This window comes from Rattus norvegicus, chromosome 15 (genome assembly GCF_021556685.1).
Source record: "Rattus norvegicus strain SHRSP/BbbUtx chromosome 15, alternate assembly SHRSP_T2T, whole genome shotgun sequence".
NCBI lineage: Eukaryota > Metazoa > Chordata > Mammalia > Rodentia > Muridae > Rattus > Rattus norvegicus.
This window is the reverse complement of record NC_141548.1, coordinates 21,466,904-21,482,804: the sequence shown is the minus strand read 5'-3', so window position 1 is coordinate 21,482,804 and position 15,901 is coordinate 21,466,904. Positions and strand designations below refer to the sequence as shown.

Below are 15,901 nucleotides of genomic sequence, written 5' to 3'. Positions count from 1 at the left end.
CCAGGCAGTGGCTTCCTGCGGGGAAGGCCTGTGTCAGGCTCCTGCAAGCACACTACCACCGCCTCCTCCATGCCTTGGTCAGCAGCTTCCACAGCTGGTTGATGAGATGTTCTGGGTTTTCCCACTCCAGGGCACGCAGCTCGGCCTCCAGCAACGCCCTGGCCTGGCACAGCACCATCGAGAGGTTGCTGTCAGAAGCCAGCAGGTTGCCCAGGTCGAACTCCAGTTCTAGCTCCCTGTGCACCATGATGTGCTACAGCTTCTCTGCTTCCTCTTGCTCTTCCTTGGCCAGCAGCACCTCTGCATTCTGCCCCTCCATGGCTCTCACTTGCCTCACTTTTGGGGATTTTAATTTTTAAGAATGGACAGAAAGTTTACAATTTGATGTTTGCCCTATACCTGAGCACCTATGTTCCCCGAAAAGGGAGTTTTCGTTGCACAAAATGGGATTGTAAGACAGAGATTTCAGGAAAAAACATGGGTGAATATATTGAAACCATGCCCCCTCCCAAGGCGCACCCATGAAACAACATACTCCAACTTGCATACATTTAAAGGTGTAGGAAAAAATATTGGCCTCCTGGGAACAGTAAAAACTCTGGGAATTGGACTATATGTCACATGCCTGGATCCTGGGTTTATACATTTCAGGGAGAAGAATCTCCCTCACCAAGGGTCTTTAGATTTTCTGCTGTTAACAAAGATGTTCTATCCATATCAAGGCTTTAACCAACTCTCCCTCTCCTCAGCAACTGAGTTGTAATGAAGTAGTGAGAACTCTGAAGTTGTGGAAGGAGAGTGTGCGAATGGGTGTTCCCTGACTCAAAAGTGAGTCTCTGGAAAAGCCACTGCAGAACCTGGTCAGTCTGGGTAGAGGTAGTTAGAAAGTAAGCTATGGCATTTCCCAGTAACATCACCGGTAGTGTCTTCCCTGGAAATTCTCTTGTATCCAGGAAACACTAGAATGTTCTGTGATGTCAGCAGTGTTGTGGTGACACCAACTGCCTGAGCCATTTCCCTTCATTTCCTAATGGGTTCCCGAGGAGGCATGTTCTCCAGGATCCTCAGTCTCTTTCAGAGGGACAATCATATCCATGCAGAGACCAGACCAAGGCAGAGGGAGGCCAGCCTTCTATCACGTTGGAGAACAAGACGAATGGAAAGGTCCTGGAGGAGGTCAAGTGAGTACTGGGCAGGGCAAGGGGAGCTTCCTGGAGGAGGTTGGCTTGAGCTGGTCCTTCCAGGAGTATGACGTATGATTTAGAGCCTCAGTCTTCCTAAATGGCTGACCCAGACTCAACAATTTCTGATCATTAGTTTGACAGAGAACGAAGAAATGTTATATGTCAAGGGGCTTTCCTTGGATATCTTTAATATCATGTGTCAAAGAATACCAGGATGAGCCTGTATAAGAATAACAAAGTGTCTCTCTCAGGATAGGCTGTGGAAGCACTTCCTCTCAGCTGTGTCCTGTAGACTACGTGGGTCATTGATGCCAAGAGGGATACTCTCCTGGTCATATATCAAGATCTCAGTTACTTTGTACTTAAACACACATGACTAGGGATTCAAGATGTTAAGCAGTTTGGACTCACGGACTTACCTGGCTCACATCAGACATTAGCTGAGAAGGTCCTCCAATTCTTCTTGTTTAGGCCAGCTTTAGAATTTCAGTGGCAGAAGAATGGCTTTAGGAGGTGTGGTCTATATCTATGATGGCATATGTCATCATATGGCTATGATGGTGGGGAACAGGGACCTAGCTGAGTTCAGCTTAAAGATAGCTTTCTTGTTCTGTCAGGGATTCACTGTATCTGTAGAACTGTTCATCCTCAGACTTCTGTTTTAGAGTAAGCATAGTTTTTCTTGACACTATGTCCACATATATGCCTGTTCACTGGTGTTTATCCACCTACAGAGTTTGATCAGAAGGCATCATCCCAAACCTCCAGGACACCTGTTGAAGAGGAGAGAATGAAGCGTTTGGAGAACCTCAAAACTGATCTCCACAAGATGCAGAAGGAGAGAGATGAACTCAGGAGAATCCTGGCTGATTACCCAGGAAAGAATTTAAATGACAGGTAGTCACAATGCAAGTTCTGTTAAATCCACATTTCCTCACATCACAGTAGGCTACAACTCCAGGGTGGGCTCATGGTCAAAATCACTTTCCTGATTGCATCAGAATGTGGAGATCAGATGGGAATGAGATGGTGGCACAGGCTGTTTTGATTCCTACAAACGTAAATCATAGCCTGTGGCCTGAATTACAGTCTGCGAATGAGGGTAGTAGTGTGTGAGCTCTCAGTGTGTGGTTTAAGTAGCCTGGACAGTTGTTGGGTTGTGGGAATTTCTAGGTGCTCTGATTATGACCAATCATTGTTGTAATTGACGTGGAGGTGCTTTGGGTTCAATAGGTCCTGTGAAGAGCTGGAGGGGCCTAATCCCTCTTGCTGCCTCACAGTGTGTGACTGGACTGACCACAGGGTATCATTGGTTTTCTCTGATTTTATTCATTGTATTTTCATATAATTCCACATCCTTGTATTTATTTGGCATTCTAATTGTATTTGAGAGACACAGAGAGAGAGAGAGACAGAGACAGAGAGAGAGAGACAGAGAGAGAGAAGAGAGTTTTATGTGAGTTTGAGAGAGAGAAGAGAGTTTTATGTGAGTTTGTGTGTTTATGCATGTGTGAGAGTGTTTGTGTGTATCACTTAAGATCTGGGTATTCTATGTTCTGATTTGGCCTGAGAATTATCCTGTGTCAATTTCCATGGCATGATAATGATGCGGCTGAGAGGCTCACTGTGAGCAGTAGAACATTTCACATCTGCTCAGGTGGACGCACATGGGAATCTACTGCTGTGTGCTATAAATTCTTTTCCCTGTAAATACTGTTCATGTTCCTTTGGGTTTTCATGTAGCAATAGATTCTATGATTGAGAATTGTTACCTAAGAAGAGGAGAATAGTCTTCATGTGTAAAATTTGGAGCCTGGATCGTGGCACAGGGTCCGCGAATGTTCTTTTCAAGCTAGTCTATTTCTTCAAACCCCATCAGGGATCCCAAGGAAATCAACTCCCTCCTTTTGTTTGCTGGCACTGCTGTCTCTGTGTCCATAATAATAAACTTAATAAATATCAAATGGACCCAGTACCAACCAGCAAGGGCGTGGCATGTCCGAGGCTGGGGTAGTTCAGGATTCAGTCTGAATTCATGTAATTCTTGAATCCTTCATTCATAATGTTATTTGTCCTTGGACCATGCCCTACCACAGGAACAACTTTGAGTCCGAGATGCTCATGAGGCAGCACGAGGAAGTGATGACCGACATGAAGAAAATGAGCGAGCAGATCAATAGAGCTTTGGTCAAATGTAAAAACCTTACACTGGAAAATGACTGGTACTGGTGAGTAACTTACAAGGTTGTGACCCAGCACTAGGCACAGCATGTGTCAGCCCATTCTTATCTTTGAAGTAAAGTGAGGATCAGGCTTTATAGTGTTTGAAGCATACCAGGAAGCCTGTCTGTAAGGAAGGCTCTAGGACATACAGGACACAGAAAGATTGGCCTCCAAGGGACATTCTAATAAAATGGACATATAAGCCCACATAACAATTAAGTCCTCTTCTGGGAAAAACTTGAATCAATGGTGTCAGGTTTTTGAGAAGTGCCCTGAGTCTTCTGGAATGTTGCTCTTTTCTCCATTTGACCTGTCTCTAGGTTATATTCCAGGGCTACTGTGGACGTGGACTATAATCTGGGGCTCTCTTCTGATCAGGACCCTAGAAGGAGTTATGGACTTGGAGAAGTGGGAGGAAGTTGGAGACTGGCTGGGATTCACCATTTTTTCTTTGTGTCTCAGCCACAGCTTCTATCCCCTCCTAACTGGGTTTTTGGAGCTGAAAAACAATGCCCAGAGAGCACGGAATGAGAACAGGGAGCTTCTATGGGATCAGATTGCACTGGAAGAGTCCATTAAGGAAACAACAAGGTTCTGTGGGGAAGCCAGTATGAAAATCCGTGTACCAAGCAGCCTAAGGTAGGATGAATGAAGCATCCAGGGCAGGTTTTCCTGATATCTAACCATCAACCAAGTCAAACCAATTTAACCTTCTCCAACTTATCCAGACACTCTCCTAGGACTCATCCAGTTGTTCATTTCTGTGACCATTTACAAAACTTTCTGTGATTCTAGCTTCATGCAAGAAACTGGAGGATTGACAACAATATCCTCCTGCTCAACTAGAAAATGCATTTCCTTAAGGGGATCTGTTGATCACACATTGCACACTTACATGCCATTATGCTAGAGGGATGCCATGTGGTAGCCGTCTTTGTAGTGCACAGAACTGATTACAGTTCAGTTCAATTGCTAAAAGAATGGCTCTCATTGTCAATCATGATGGGGCTTGTGGACTTTCTCTCCTTTTCCCCGTACATTGAAAATGGTCTCTTCTGCCTTTCCAAATGGTGGTTCATAGTGACTGAGCTTGAGAAGCAGTGTGTCAGTCCTGTTCTATGTCAGTGTTTTAGTGTTCTTTCCTGTGGCTTCTGTCCTGGAGCTGACTGGATGAACAGGGATGTAAGAAAGACTTCTCTCAGGGTGAGGGTTTGTGTGAGATATGTGAGGGTTAGAGGGAAATTTTTCTCCAACTCTCTCAACCTCATGTGCCCAAGAAGTGCATTCCCTGTACAGGTTTACTCTATAAGGGATGGATAGCAGTGTCTACATTTCCTTTGCCTAATCTGTATTCAACAACTGTGCTTCCAGAAGGATGGCCTCCTCATTCTTTTCTGCTTCTTACTTATGATTTCTGTTCTCTCTCTCTCTCTCTCTCTCTCTCTCTCTCTCTCTCTCTCTCTCTCTCTCTCTCTCTCCTTCTCTGCCTCTCTGACTCTGGGTGTGTGTGTGGGTGGTGTGTGTGTGTGTGTATGTGTTTTTTTGTGTGTTTGTGTCTGTGGGAACAGATGTGTTAGCATGTTTATGGCTATGGTGCATACTGTACATTGGGAGTTGCTTGTTTTAAGTGTTTGCGGTATGGGTGCTTATATATAGAAGTGTGTGTATATGTGTGTGTTTGTGAATGTGTGTGTGTGTGTTAGAACTCATCAAGTTTCTGAGCACAGACGAATATATTTATATATATTTTATTAGTCTATATGTACATATATAGAAACATGTAAAAGTATATATATGTATATATGTATATATATGTGTATATATATATATATATATATATATAGAGAGAGAGAGAGAGAGAGAAGAGTAAACATAATTTTTGCAATTATTTTTAAACTGTTCTTAATGGGGTTTTGATTACTATTGAAATTATTACAGTGGGAAAACTATTCATCAACATTGACATTACTTGGAGAAATCTCAGGAATGGGGTACAGGGATGTGAGGAGAGTCTGCTGTGTGAAATCCATGTACCTGAGTGTGGAAACTGCTGACTCAGGGCTCTTCTGCCTCCTTTGCTCTCGCTGTACAGTAACACTGGAAGGTCACGTGCTTGTTGTGTCTTCTCAACATCCTGGTTATGTTAATCGTTACCTGCCACCACTTTCTTTCCAGAATCGCCTAAACTTGGTTGAATATACATTGGCTTTGGAGTTTGGTCTGGAATTTGTTAATTTAGAGATTAATTTGCTTAGAGTTGAATCTGCAGGCAGAAGATGTCCAGGAGTTATGCTGAGGTGGAATCACATCTTTGCCTCAGACAGAAACTTAGGCTGAAAATAGTCCACAGCACTCAGCCTGTGTTGGGTTGTGGCACTCTTAACGATTGTTATTCATTATAATATATATGGATGATTGGAACTATCTGCTGTTCACTGTTCAATTTTTAGCAGTTTTAAAAGCTGGGAAAATATGCAGGCCTGTGGGATCCCTTACCCTTCTGTCTTGGGCATGAGAAAATGACCTCAGATGAAAGATCATCCTGGATTATCCTGCTGAATTGTGCGCTACGTATGGGAGAAGTGACATGGCAGGTCCTCACCAGGCCTTTTCCACCCCTAGGTCTGAACACTCCAGCAGACGCTTGCCCATGGCCCAGACCAGGACTACAGCTCTCAGAGACAGACCTGTCCACCAGGAGCACTGAGGGTGCAAAGATTGACAACACCTCCCGCATCTCAGTCCTTGTCACCGTTCCAATCTTGGGCTGAATTTGAAAGACCTTGAGATGTGGCATGGAACACGCCTCACGTTTAACCTTTTGACGACTTGTCCATCAACAACCAACCACCCCGAATGAGGCAGGTCAACATTCCTCTTGAAGGAATTTTTACCATCTTACCTGCCGTTCTGCTGTGTTTGCAAGGCCAGCAACAGGCTGGAGTTACATGTTGAAAAATCAGCAGGAATTGAATGCTGACTAATTTACTTGTTCTATTTGGTTTTTACTTTGAAGTTTGGTTGTTTTATGCATTTGTTTTTATTTGTTTAAGTTTGAAGTTTTGTTATTCATTTGTTAACTTTAGTGTATTTAATTAATATTAATTAATGAATTAATATTCCTAAGGCTATAATAATTGAACTTATTGACTCCCCAATTTAAAATGTTCTTGAATAAATTAATGTTTATCTATAAATAAAAATGTGACCTTTAACCCTTCACTCACAAGACCGTCCTGAGTCATGTGTGGTTCTTCCTCCTGTAACAGCACAAGTGTAAGGCAACAGTGGTTTTCTGCAAGTCTCATGCAGCGTAGGCTTCATCATCAGTTCACAGCCAGCCAGAGCTGCACAGGAAACTGTGCTCTTGATGTAGAGAGTGTGTCATGTCTGAGGAACCCCCTTCATGATGAAAAATATCCTTGCTTCATCCCTGTGCTCACAAATTTAGCTTCCTTTATAATGACATCAAAGGAGAAACACGGACGTATTTCTCTAATACATTAGAGGAAATAAAACCATTCAGTATGGGAATATAAAAAGAGATCAAGACACACAGAGCTCTATGCATCTGCATTCCTTGAAATATAGCATCGATTATGACTACATATTATTGAATTCCAGCAATTTTGGAGGAACGATATTTTTAAAATTTTTTATTAGATATATTTCTTTACTTCCATTTCAAATGTCATTCCCCCTCCTGGTTTCCTGTCCTTAAGCCCCCATTCCCTTCCCTATCCCTTCCCCATATGGGTATTCCCCCTATACATCCCCCTTATTGTCCACCCATATTCCCCTGCACTGGCGGTGGAATATTTTCTTTATTGTTTTTGTTGGTTAGTTTGTTGTTATTCTTTTTTTCTCCCATTTTTATTAAATTGGGCATTTCTTGTTTACATTTCAAATGTTATTCCTTTTCCTGGTTTCCTGTCCATCAGCCCCCTAACCCCTCCCCTTCCTGTTCTATATGGGTGTTCCCCTCCCCATCCAACCGCCATTACTGCCCTCTCCAAAATTCCCTACACTGGGGGTTCAACCTTGGTAGTACCAAGGGCTTCCCGTTCCACTGTTGCCCCAACAATGCTATTTACTGCTACCTACGCAGGGTCAGTCCATGTGTAGTCTTCGGGTAGTGGTTTGGTCCCTGGAAGCTCTGGTTGGTTCTTATGGGGTTGCAAGGCCCTTCAGCTCTTTCAGTCCTTTCCCTAATTCCTCCAAAGGGTGTCCTGTTCTCAGTTCAGTGGTTCACTGCTGGCATTTGACTCTGTATTTGACATGCTTTGGCTGTGTCTTTCAGGAGAGATCTGTATCCGGTTCATGTCAGCATGCACTTTTTATGTTCATCCATTTTATCTAGTTTTGGTGGAGATATATATACATATAAATATATATATCTCACGTGTGGGGCAGGCTCTGAATGGCCGTTCCTTCATTCTCTGCTCTAAAGTTTGCCTCCCTATCCCCTCCTATGGATATTTTTGTTCCCCCTTTAAAGAAGGAGTGAAGCATCCACATTTTGGTCATCCTTCTTGAGTTTCATGTGGTCTGTGCCTTAGATCTTGTGTATTTCGAGTATAAACAAGAGGTGAGGATGCAAAAGAATCAAATGGATAGCTTGAGGCCAGAGGTTGGTGGTGAACACCGGAGGGAAAGGTCATTCTTTCAGAAAGAATTGGCAGGTTTCTGGTAACTCAGCTTTACCAGACTACATGTCTTGGGTCCACAGAACTCACTCAGTTGCCAACACCAAGGTATGATATACCTAATACACTGGACAGTGTAGAAGGAGATGTCAAAGCCAGATGTCACATTTACACCTATGTAAATAAAAAATAGAGATCATTTACCCTGAAAGGATTGCATACTGGTAGCCAATACTATGATAAATTATGGGAACCTGAATTAACTGACACACGGCCTCCTAGAGTAAGGTAAAAGTACCTGCTTGTTTTTATTGATACCTTGTCTGGGTGAGTAGAAGCTCACTACATCTGACTGAAACTGATCATAGAGCAACTAGAAAGCTCTGCTAGAAACTTTCCCCTAATTTTGTCACTTACTAGGAATGCTGTCATAGAATAGCCCAGCTTTCACAGCCAAAGCCTCTGAATAATAGTCAAAGATTTATGCATAGTTTGGAGTCTTTGTTGTGCAGAATTCTGGGCAGGCGGAAATAATGAACAAGACATTGAAGGAAACACTATGAAAACTCCCATTAGAGTCCAGGAAGGGTGGATAGCCTCTTTTCTTATTTTGGGCCTGCTGTACTCCATACAAGGAGGGATTGAACCATATAATATTATGTTTAGAATACACCCCCCCTTGCTTCTAAGTCTTAGAGATCAGCAGTTGGCAGAATTCTTCAACTATTTTATTCTTGAAATCCTGTCCTTCCAGTTCTCCATAAAGTCTATTACTTTGACTATCAGAGAGACCCAGTGAACCTCTAAATCTATCAACAATATCCCCTAATTTGGACCTGGTGGTAGTGAAACTGCATGAGCCAAGTGGGCATCGAAAAGGACAATGAAAACAATTTGCAAAGGACCTACGTGGCGATGTTTTACACTCTTTTAGTTATGAGGTTAGGTGGAATTTTAACATGGATTCCGCACAACTAGGTCAAGAACGTAGAAGCCACAGATGACAATGCCAAATAGACTCCCTCCAGAACTTCTGGACCTATTAAAGTTGAGCTTTCACCTGACCTCAAGCCCTTCCACTCCCTGCCCAACCTCCTGAATCTTATGTTTGGCATGAATACAGGATCATGGTCCAAACTCTAACACCCTCAGGCCTGGCCCTGGGAGCTCAGGAAGGTGGACACTAGAGAAGTGACGTCTAATGGAATTGCAGAAGACCAATCTCTGTCCATGTTGTCCTTTGCTCACTGATATCTGGTTATTTCTTGGAGAAAGTATTTGGACGTTTGTCATGTGAAGTAGGTGCACAACATTTACACTTTTATATTCACTGTGTAACTGGGTTCACTATGTTACCAAGATCATTGCAACAGAGGAATTGCAAAACAGAGACTTTGTGAGTACACATCCATGAATACATATAAAGAAAGCCCCGTTTGAAGGAATGCACAATAAGAAAATGAAATCCAATATCCAATAAATTAAAGGTCTGGAGGGAAATACTGGCCTTTGGGAAACTGGGAAAACGTGGGGAATTGGAATGTATGTCACAGGATTGGATCTGGGAATAAAATTATTATTCAGAAGAATCTTCCTCCCCATGTCCCTTATGTCCCTTGAACTTTTCTTCCCATGCCAAGCCCCTGACGCAATCTGCCCTTTCAGAGCATGTAACTACTAACAAAGCAAAGAGAAATCTCTAGCTTTAGAGGGAGGAGATATGGAAAGCGTTCCATTGTGTCACTGGAGAGCCTCCTGGAAATGCTCCTCAGAATCTGGTCACTGTAAGGAAAGCTGGTTAGCAGGTAGGCCATGGCAATTCCCAGTGACATCAGCAGCAGACCCTTCCCTGAACAATCTCTTGTATCCAGGAGAGCTGTAGCGTCTTCTGTGAGGTCACAAGTGTTGTGGTGGCACCAACTGCCTGTCTAATCTTCAATGCCTCCAGATTTCACTAATCAACCTGTTGTCCAGGCTAAGGAGGCTGTCTGGGAGAAAGAGCAAAGAGCATGAAGAGGTGAGAGTTAGGGAGAAGGAAGCTGGACTTCTGTCTTGTAAAAAAGGAAGAAATAAATGGTCCTTGGGAAAGCTCTGTGAGCCCTGGGCAAAGGGTGAAAAGGTTCCTTGAGGAGAGAGCCTTGAGCTGAGCCTTCCAGGTATGGAAATCCAGAGCTGGGAGCCTATAAGAAGCAGCTGAACTTCCATGGTTCCTGGAAGTCAGAGACTTTACATCATTAATTTCTCTATTTCAGAAGCCAGTTGTTGGGAAGGGCCACTGTTTTCCTGAGAGATTATGGTTTTTACTCCTTTTTTGCTTAGAAGACAAAGGTCCTCAGGAAGAAGGGAGAGACTAGTGTGGTATCCTCGGCTCAGGGCTGAGTGTTCCCCCTTTGGATTGGTTCAGTTTGTGTCTGACACTAATATCTGGGAGAGAGAAGAACTTTTAGATGAGACCTCATCATCTCAGGCTTTCCACTAGAGTTATTCTGACCACCATTCCCTGACAGTGGTCCTCTTAGATTTCTGAGTCAACATGTGTGAGTGTCATGCAGCTTTCTAGTGCAGTGAAGAACTGTTAGTCAGTGAACCAGAACCGGGACTGGCTCCTTCCTGACTTCTCTAGGTGTCCTGAGCAGTAAGTGGGGAACTAAATGACCATGTTCTACCCCTACAAGGCATCTCTATCTACAGTTGTGGAGTCTAGAGAGATCTATCCATGATTCTGGGCATCTCCATAGCAACTGAGTGCCGATGGAGTCTGTAGTTTTCATCCTGGCTTCTGTAATTACAGGCCATGGTGTTCTGAAGCCAAGTTACATCCTGTGCAGCTGTGAATATGCCTGAGGAGGCTATCACCTCGGTTTTCTGAAGTATTACTAAGGGAGCAAGATGAAATCAGCACCCGCTGCTCAACAGAGCTCTGGGGATGTTGACATTCTCAGCCTCATCTACATATTAAACTAGGTCAAAAGATCACCTGTCAGGTCCGTTCTTAAATATCCTTCAGGGTGGCCTGTAATGAAGTATGCAGGAGAGGGCCTGGCCCTCAGCTGCTCTATGTCAGTGTGTGGGGGGAAACACCTGAACTGTTCCTATACAGATCAGAGAGATGAGCTGCAATCACATTCAATAGACTGTGTGCATTCCTGGGCTTTGGCTTTGACCATGCAGGTCTGTTGTCTCATACTTCATTGTTCATGTGGCCAAGTTGTGGGAAAGCCCCACTCCCAATTGTTTCCCAGCCTCCATCCTAGGGTCTTAGACTTTAGCACAACACTTCACATCTTACCTTCTAGATCCACTGTCCTAACTTTACTTCCACATGCAAGTCTCTATTATCCTTCCACCGTGTGTGTGTGTGTGTGTGTGTGTGTGTGTGTGTGTGTGTGTGTGTGTGTGTATGTGTGTATGGTTAGTTTGCATACAACTTTAGGGAAACCTTGCCACTGAAATCCTCTAGGAGTCTATGTGAGTAATCTGTAAACTGTGGATGGGATAAAATCCAAATGCTCTCCCGCAACGTGGCCTTCTAGAAAGAGTAGCGTAAACTGCAATAAAAGGATATACTTGAAAGTAAAACCTGGAGGAAAGGCCCTGGCATAGCTACATTGTCACTGTGAACTGTGACCTTGCTCTCTTGGCTTCTGTGGCCAAACATGAGGGCTCTGAAGCTATGCTGCCTCCTGTGGAACTGTGAATGAGCTTGTGTCACACGAAGCATGTGAATGGAGTAAGAAGACAGTAGGGGGACATTGTGACACTGCCCTCCCAATGGAGACATGGAAGTGTTGACAATCACAGTGGGTGAGTCTCAAGCTGCACTTTGAGACCCAGCTAGGCAAGGTTTCACCTGTCAGCTCACTTCCTGCACATCCACCACAGGCCAAGGGCAGGCTCAGATGAAGCTCTGTTGAAGACAGGTGCTGTCCCTTGTGAGCTGCGTCTCAGAGTATGTGGAAGACCATTCAGCTTCCTGTGACGTGGGAGGTCTAAGTAGTAAGAGGCAGACAAAGGGGACAGTTCTGTGTTTGTTTTTCTGGGCTACCATAACTACATCTTCCAGGCTAAGGATTTGCTCATGGAAGTCTGCTGTGTCACATGTGTAAAGGCCAAGCTGTCTGAAGTCTCAATAACACAACTGGCTCCAGGCTGCTTTCTCAGTCACTGGGATTTACAGGCAGTCCTTCCTACCTTGTCTTCTAGATCCACAAATTCTTTTCTGGCTTCATATGGACAAGGCATATTTTCTCACTCTCTCTTTCCAGAGACCAGTAGGAACACATATATTGGATAGCCATGATTATTGTCTAAACTGCCAGGCGTCCATGGAGGGCATTAGTGGATACAGCATCATATCTCAGCATCTCTTACTGTAAGGGTTGGAGCAGAACTCCCCCATCTCATCCTGGGTGACGATGTAGATTAGACCCATTAGATGAAATAAAGAATTGAAAAACTTCCCTGGGGGTGAAGTGGTGAGGAAATCATGTTGCCGTCCCATAAATGCACTGGTATGAGCAAGCTTCAGACAGTCTGGGGGATGCAGCCTGCAGCAGAGACCACAGGCGTTTGGTGGAGAATGATTCAGTTCAAAACTGGGAAGGGAGAAGGATGGTTGATATTGTTCCAGAAGATCTCACTGCCTATAAAAAGAGTTTCTTCCAGATCAGTGAATGATTCTTGTAAAGCAGCTCATGGAATGGACTTCTGAGACCAACTATGAGCCCTCCAGACTGGTGCTTTCCAACCAACAGACAAAAGTATCCACTCTACACGAATGATACATAGATATATACACAGAATACCAGGATGGATACAGTTTCTTCAGTTTCATGAATGAGGTATTCAGCAGGTGAGATGGCTGAAAAAATAAAGGTAATTGTTGCCAACTCCCTACACCTGAGCTCCTTCCCTAGGACCTACATGATTAAAGGAAAGAACAAAGCTCTCACAACTTGTCCTCAGATTTTTATGTAGTTGTCTTTTCCAGGTCTTGGTCCACAGAAGCAACGACATCAGGTTTTCCAATTCCATTTGACATGGGACCAGAACCTTCAACCGAATGTTCCTTCCTGGAAAGCTGCAGCCTGTCAGCGTGGCTCAGTGGTTTGTGAACTGCAAGTTCCCGTCTCGAAAGGTGGTCGTGTTCATCAAGCCCACCTGCCCCTATTGCAGAAAGACCCAAGAAATCCTCAGTCAACTGCCTTTCAAACCTGGTCTTCTGGAATCTGTGAACATCACAGTCACTAACATCACCAATGCGATTCAAGATTATTTACAACAGCTCACTGGATGGAGAACAGTTCCTCAGGTCTTCATAGGTAAAGAAAGACTGCATAGGCAGACACAGTGATCTAATATCCATGACACAGCAAGGTGAGCTGATGACCTGACTGAAGGAGATTGGAGCTCTGCAGTTAGGAAAGGGGTGCAGGCAGAGCCCATGCCGAGAGCCATCATCCTGATATTCCGACGGCCAATGCCCCTGAGAGTTGATGTGCATCACAGAGGATGTCAGTATTTTCTGGTGACTGGGCTTTTCAACAAATTGGCTTTTATTCTTCTTTTCCTCAGTGCTAAACCCTGTTGCTATTTGCCTCTAACCATGGGGCTGAGAAGCTTAACAGACAACACTGGCTTGATTTTCCACTCTTCATGTGCTGATATGTCTCTGCCTCTAAGCCCATGTTTCCCATCCTGTTGATCTAAATCCCCATTGGATGTGTTTCTGGTTTCCTGCCATGCTGGTCAGCTGAAGTCATTTTGCAGAAGTCCACTTCCTGAATGGTTATTAAATCAATGGATAATGTGAATTTGTTTATGAGTCACACTCAGGCCTTTCCCTCCCTCCTGCAGGCACCATCCCACTTCTGCATTCACAGCTCTCAGCCAGTGTTCTCAACCTTGCCCTCCCACAACCCACAGAAGTGCACACTTGTATGAGGACGCTGTTTGAAAAATCAGATGAAGAGCTTTAGCATACTTGGTCCTCACTGTAGCCATACTAATATAGACCACAGAGCAAATGGAACATTCCCCTCTGTTCGTAAAGGAGATTAAGAAAATCTGAAGAAGTTTTATGTTGATCCTAGTCAGAGTACTAGCAAAGTCAAATATGAAATGCAAAATTGCACAGCTCTCCTTCCAAGAATATCTGTATAAAAACTTGTTTGCAAAACACTGTCCTAAATAATTTCTTCCATTCGCACTTTGACATTTTGCTTTGATGTCTTGTTATGACATTTAATTATCATGGAACTGTAGGTCTCTTCTCTGGTCTCCAGTGACAAGGACACATTCCTAATAATGATGTATCTGTAGATGACTAAAAAAGTAAAATAAAATATGAGGATTAAAGTTCTCGGTTAAAGGTGTGACTTCCTACCTCAAATATCCAGATTAGAAGTTAATTTGACTTTATATTAAGCAGAAATCCCTCACAGATTTCCCCTCTACTTTTGTGGTTTGGTAATGTGGTTTGATGAAGACAATTTAACAACCAAGAATAGCCTTTAGAGTCATATTCTCCTCCTCACTAATATTCTTGAATAAATGGAACACTAAAAGATCAAAAGGAAGGGATGGTTATAATCAAAAGCTACATCTGGGTCAGCTCTAACTCTCTTAGTCAAGGTGACTTTGGATTCGCTCCTTAATGCCCATGGAGTGCTCACATAGGACTCTGTAGAGTGCTGTTTGTACTGCCTCACTTTAAGCTCTAGGCAGACCAAGCTATCAAGCCTGCCCAGGTCTCTTTGGATTGCACATAAAAGACACATACATTAAGATACTTTTGATGAGATGGCTCAGTGGCCAGGTTCTTCTAAGTCTCCAAATAGGATGCCCTCCTTTTTACTCCCAGCTCAGCACCTCTAAATCTGCCTTCAGCTCAGTTGCTTAGGTGCCTTTAGTCATAGCTCAGCACCCCAAATCTGCTCTCAGCTTATTGTGTTTATAACCTCCTGCCTGCTGCACCAAGCCCAGTCTGGGAGGCCATCAATGGCCACTCAACCCTAGATATCAAATGGCTGGTAGTTCTTACTCCCTCTGAAGTATTAAATCCCTTCTCCTCCCTTGTGTCTACTAGCCTGCCTGGAGAAAAACTAGAAGACCTGCCTATGCCACCCAGCTGGTTGGCCAATAGCATCATTATTGAACTATCAAGAATCAGTGTTCACAGGAAGATTCCTGATCTAAGCATCAAAACCACACCCTACAGAACTCAACGCCTGTCTCCGGTTTGGAGTGGGTGATAGAGTAGTTAGAATTGGATAATTGAAATTCAAATAATTATGATAGATATGTTACTAATTGTACCTGGATAAAAGGCTCTAAGAGAGTGGTAAGGGGTAACATTTAAGGCAAAAGGGAAAAAACCCTAATGCAGCAAACACAGTGGACCTACCAGAAAGACTGGGGTCTTTCTGTGCATCTGAATTTGTACTTGAACTTCTTCTGACAACTTCTTGATCACTCCATGCATTCTAAGAATAGAACAAAAAGAAAAATAAAAAAAACAAAATAAAATAAAAACCCACCAAAACAAAACAAAAAGCAAAAGCAAAAGCAAAAGCAAAAGCAAAAAAAAAAAAAAAAAAAACAAAAAAAACCCCCAAAAAAAACCAAAAAACGAAACAAAAAAAAAAAACAACAAAAAAACCTTGCTAAAACAGGAGGACTGAGGGAAGATTGCTTGAGGTCTTCATTGTTAACTACAACTACAAGCTACCCAATGGCTTTCTTTTTTTTTTTTTTTTTTTCATTCAGCATGCTTTCTTTATTAACTTGAGTATTTCTTATATACATTTCGAGTGTTATTCCCTTTCCCGGTGTCCGGGCAAACATCCC

General features: G+C 43.3%; 1 protein-coding gene and 1 pseudogene across 2 annotated transcripts; both read left to right on the top strand.

Annotated features, from left to right (window-relative positions):
* Positions 1-976: 976 nt before the first annotated feature.
* On the top strand, positions 977-6,637 carry LOC102550211 (disks large homolog 5-like). The gene is made up of 5 exons (XM_087587188.1): positions 977-1,181; positions 1,919-2,081; positions 3,281-3,412; positions 3,870-4,046; positions 6,030-6,637. The coding sequence occupies exons 1-5, from the start codon at positions 1,031-1,033 to the stop codon at positions 6,112-6,114; spliced, it is 708 nt and encodes a 235-aa protein (XP_087443314.1). The 5' UTR covers positions 977-1,030; the 3' UTR covers positions 6,115-6,637.
* A 3,271-nt stretch (positions 6,638-9,908) lies between these two features.
* Positions 9,909-14,410, top strand: Glrx-ps16 (glutaredoxin, pseudogene 16; annotated as a pseudogene). Its single transcript, NR_175012.1, is given in 3 exon segments — positions 9,909-10,070; positions 12,707-12,905; positions 13,044-14,410. The product of NR_175012.1 is annotated as a glutaredoxin, pseudogene 16 (transcript).

Bases quoted from the DNA above. Each gene is read 5' to 3' on its own strand.
- LOC102550211 (XM_087587188.1), top strand. From the start codon at position 1,031: ATGGGTTCCCGAGGAGGCATGTTCTCCAGGATCCTCAGTCTCTTTCAG. The intron at 3,413-3,869 runs GTGAGTAACTTA...TTTGTGTCTCAG, and splicing joins CTGGAAAATGACTGGTACTG to CCACAGCTTCTATCCCCTCC. The intron at 4,047-6,029 runs GTAGGATGAATG...TTCCACCCCTAG, and splicing joins CGTGTACCAAGCAGCCTAAG to GTCTGAACACTCCAGCAGAC.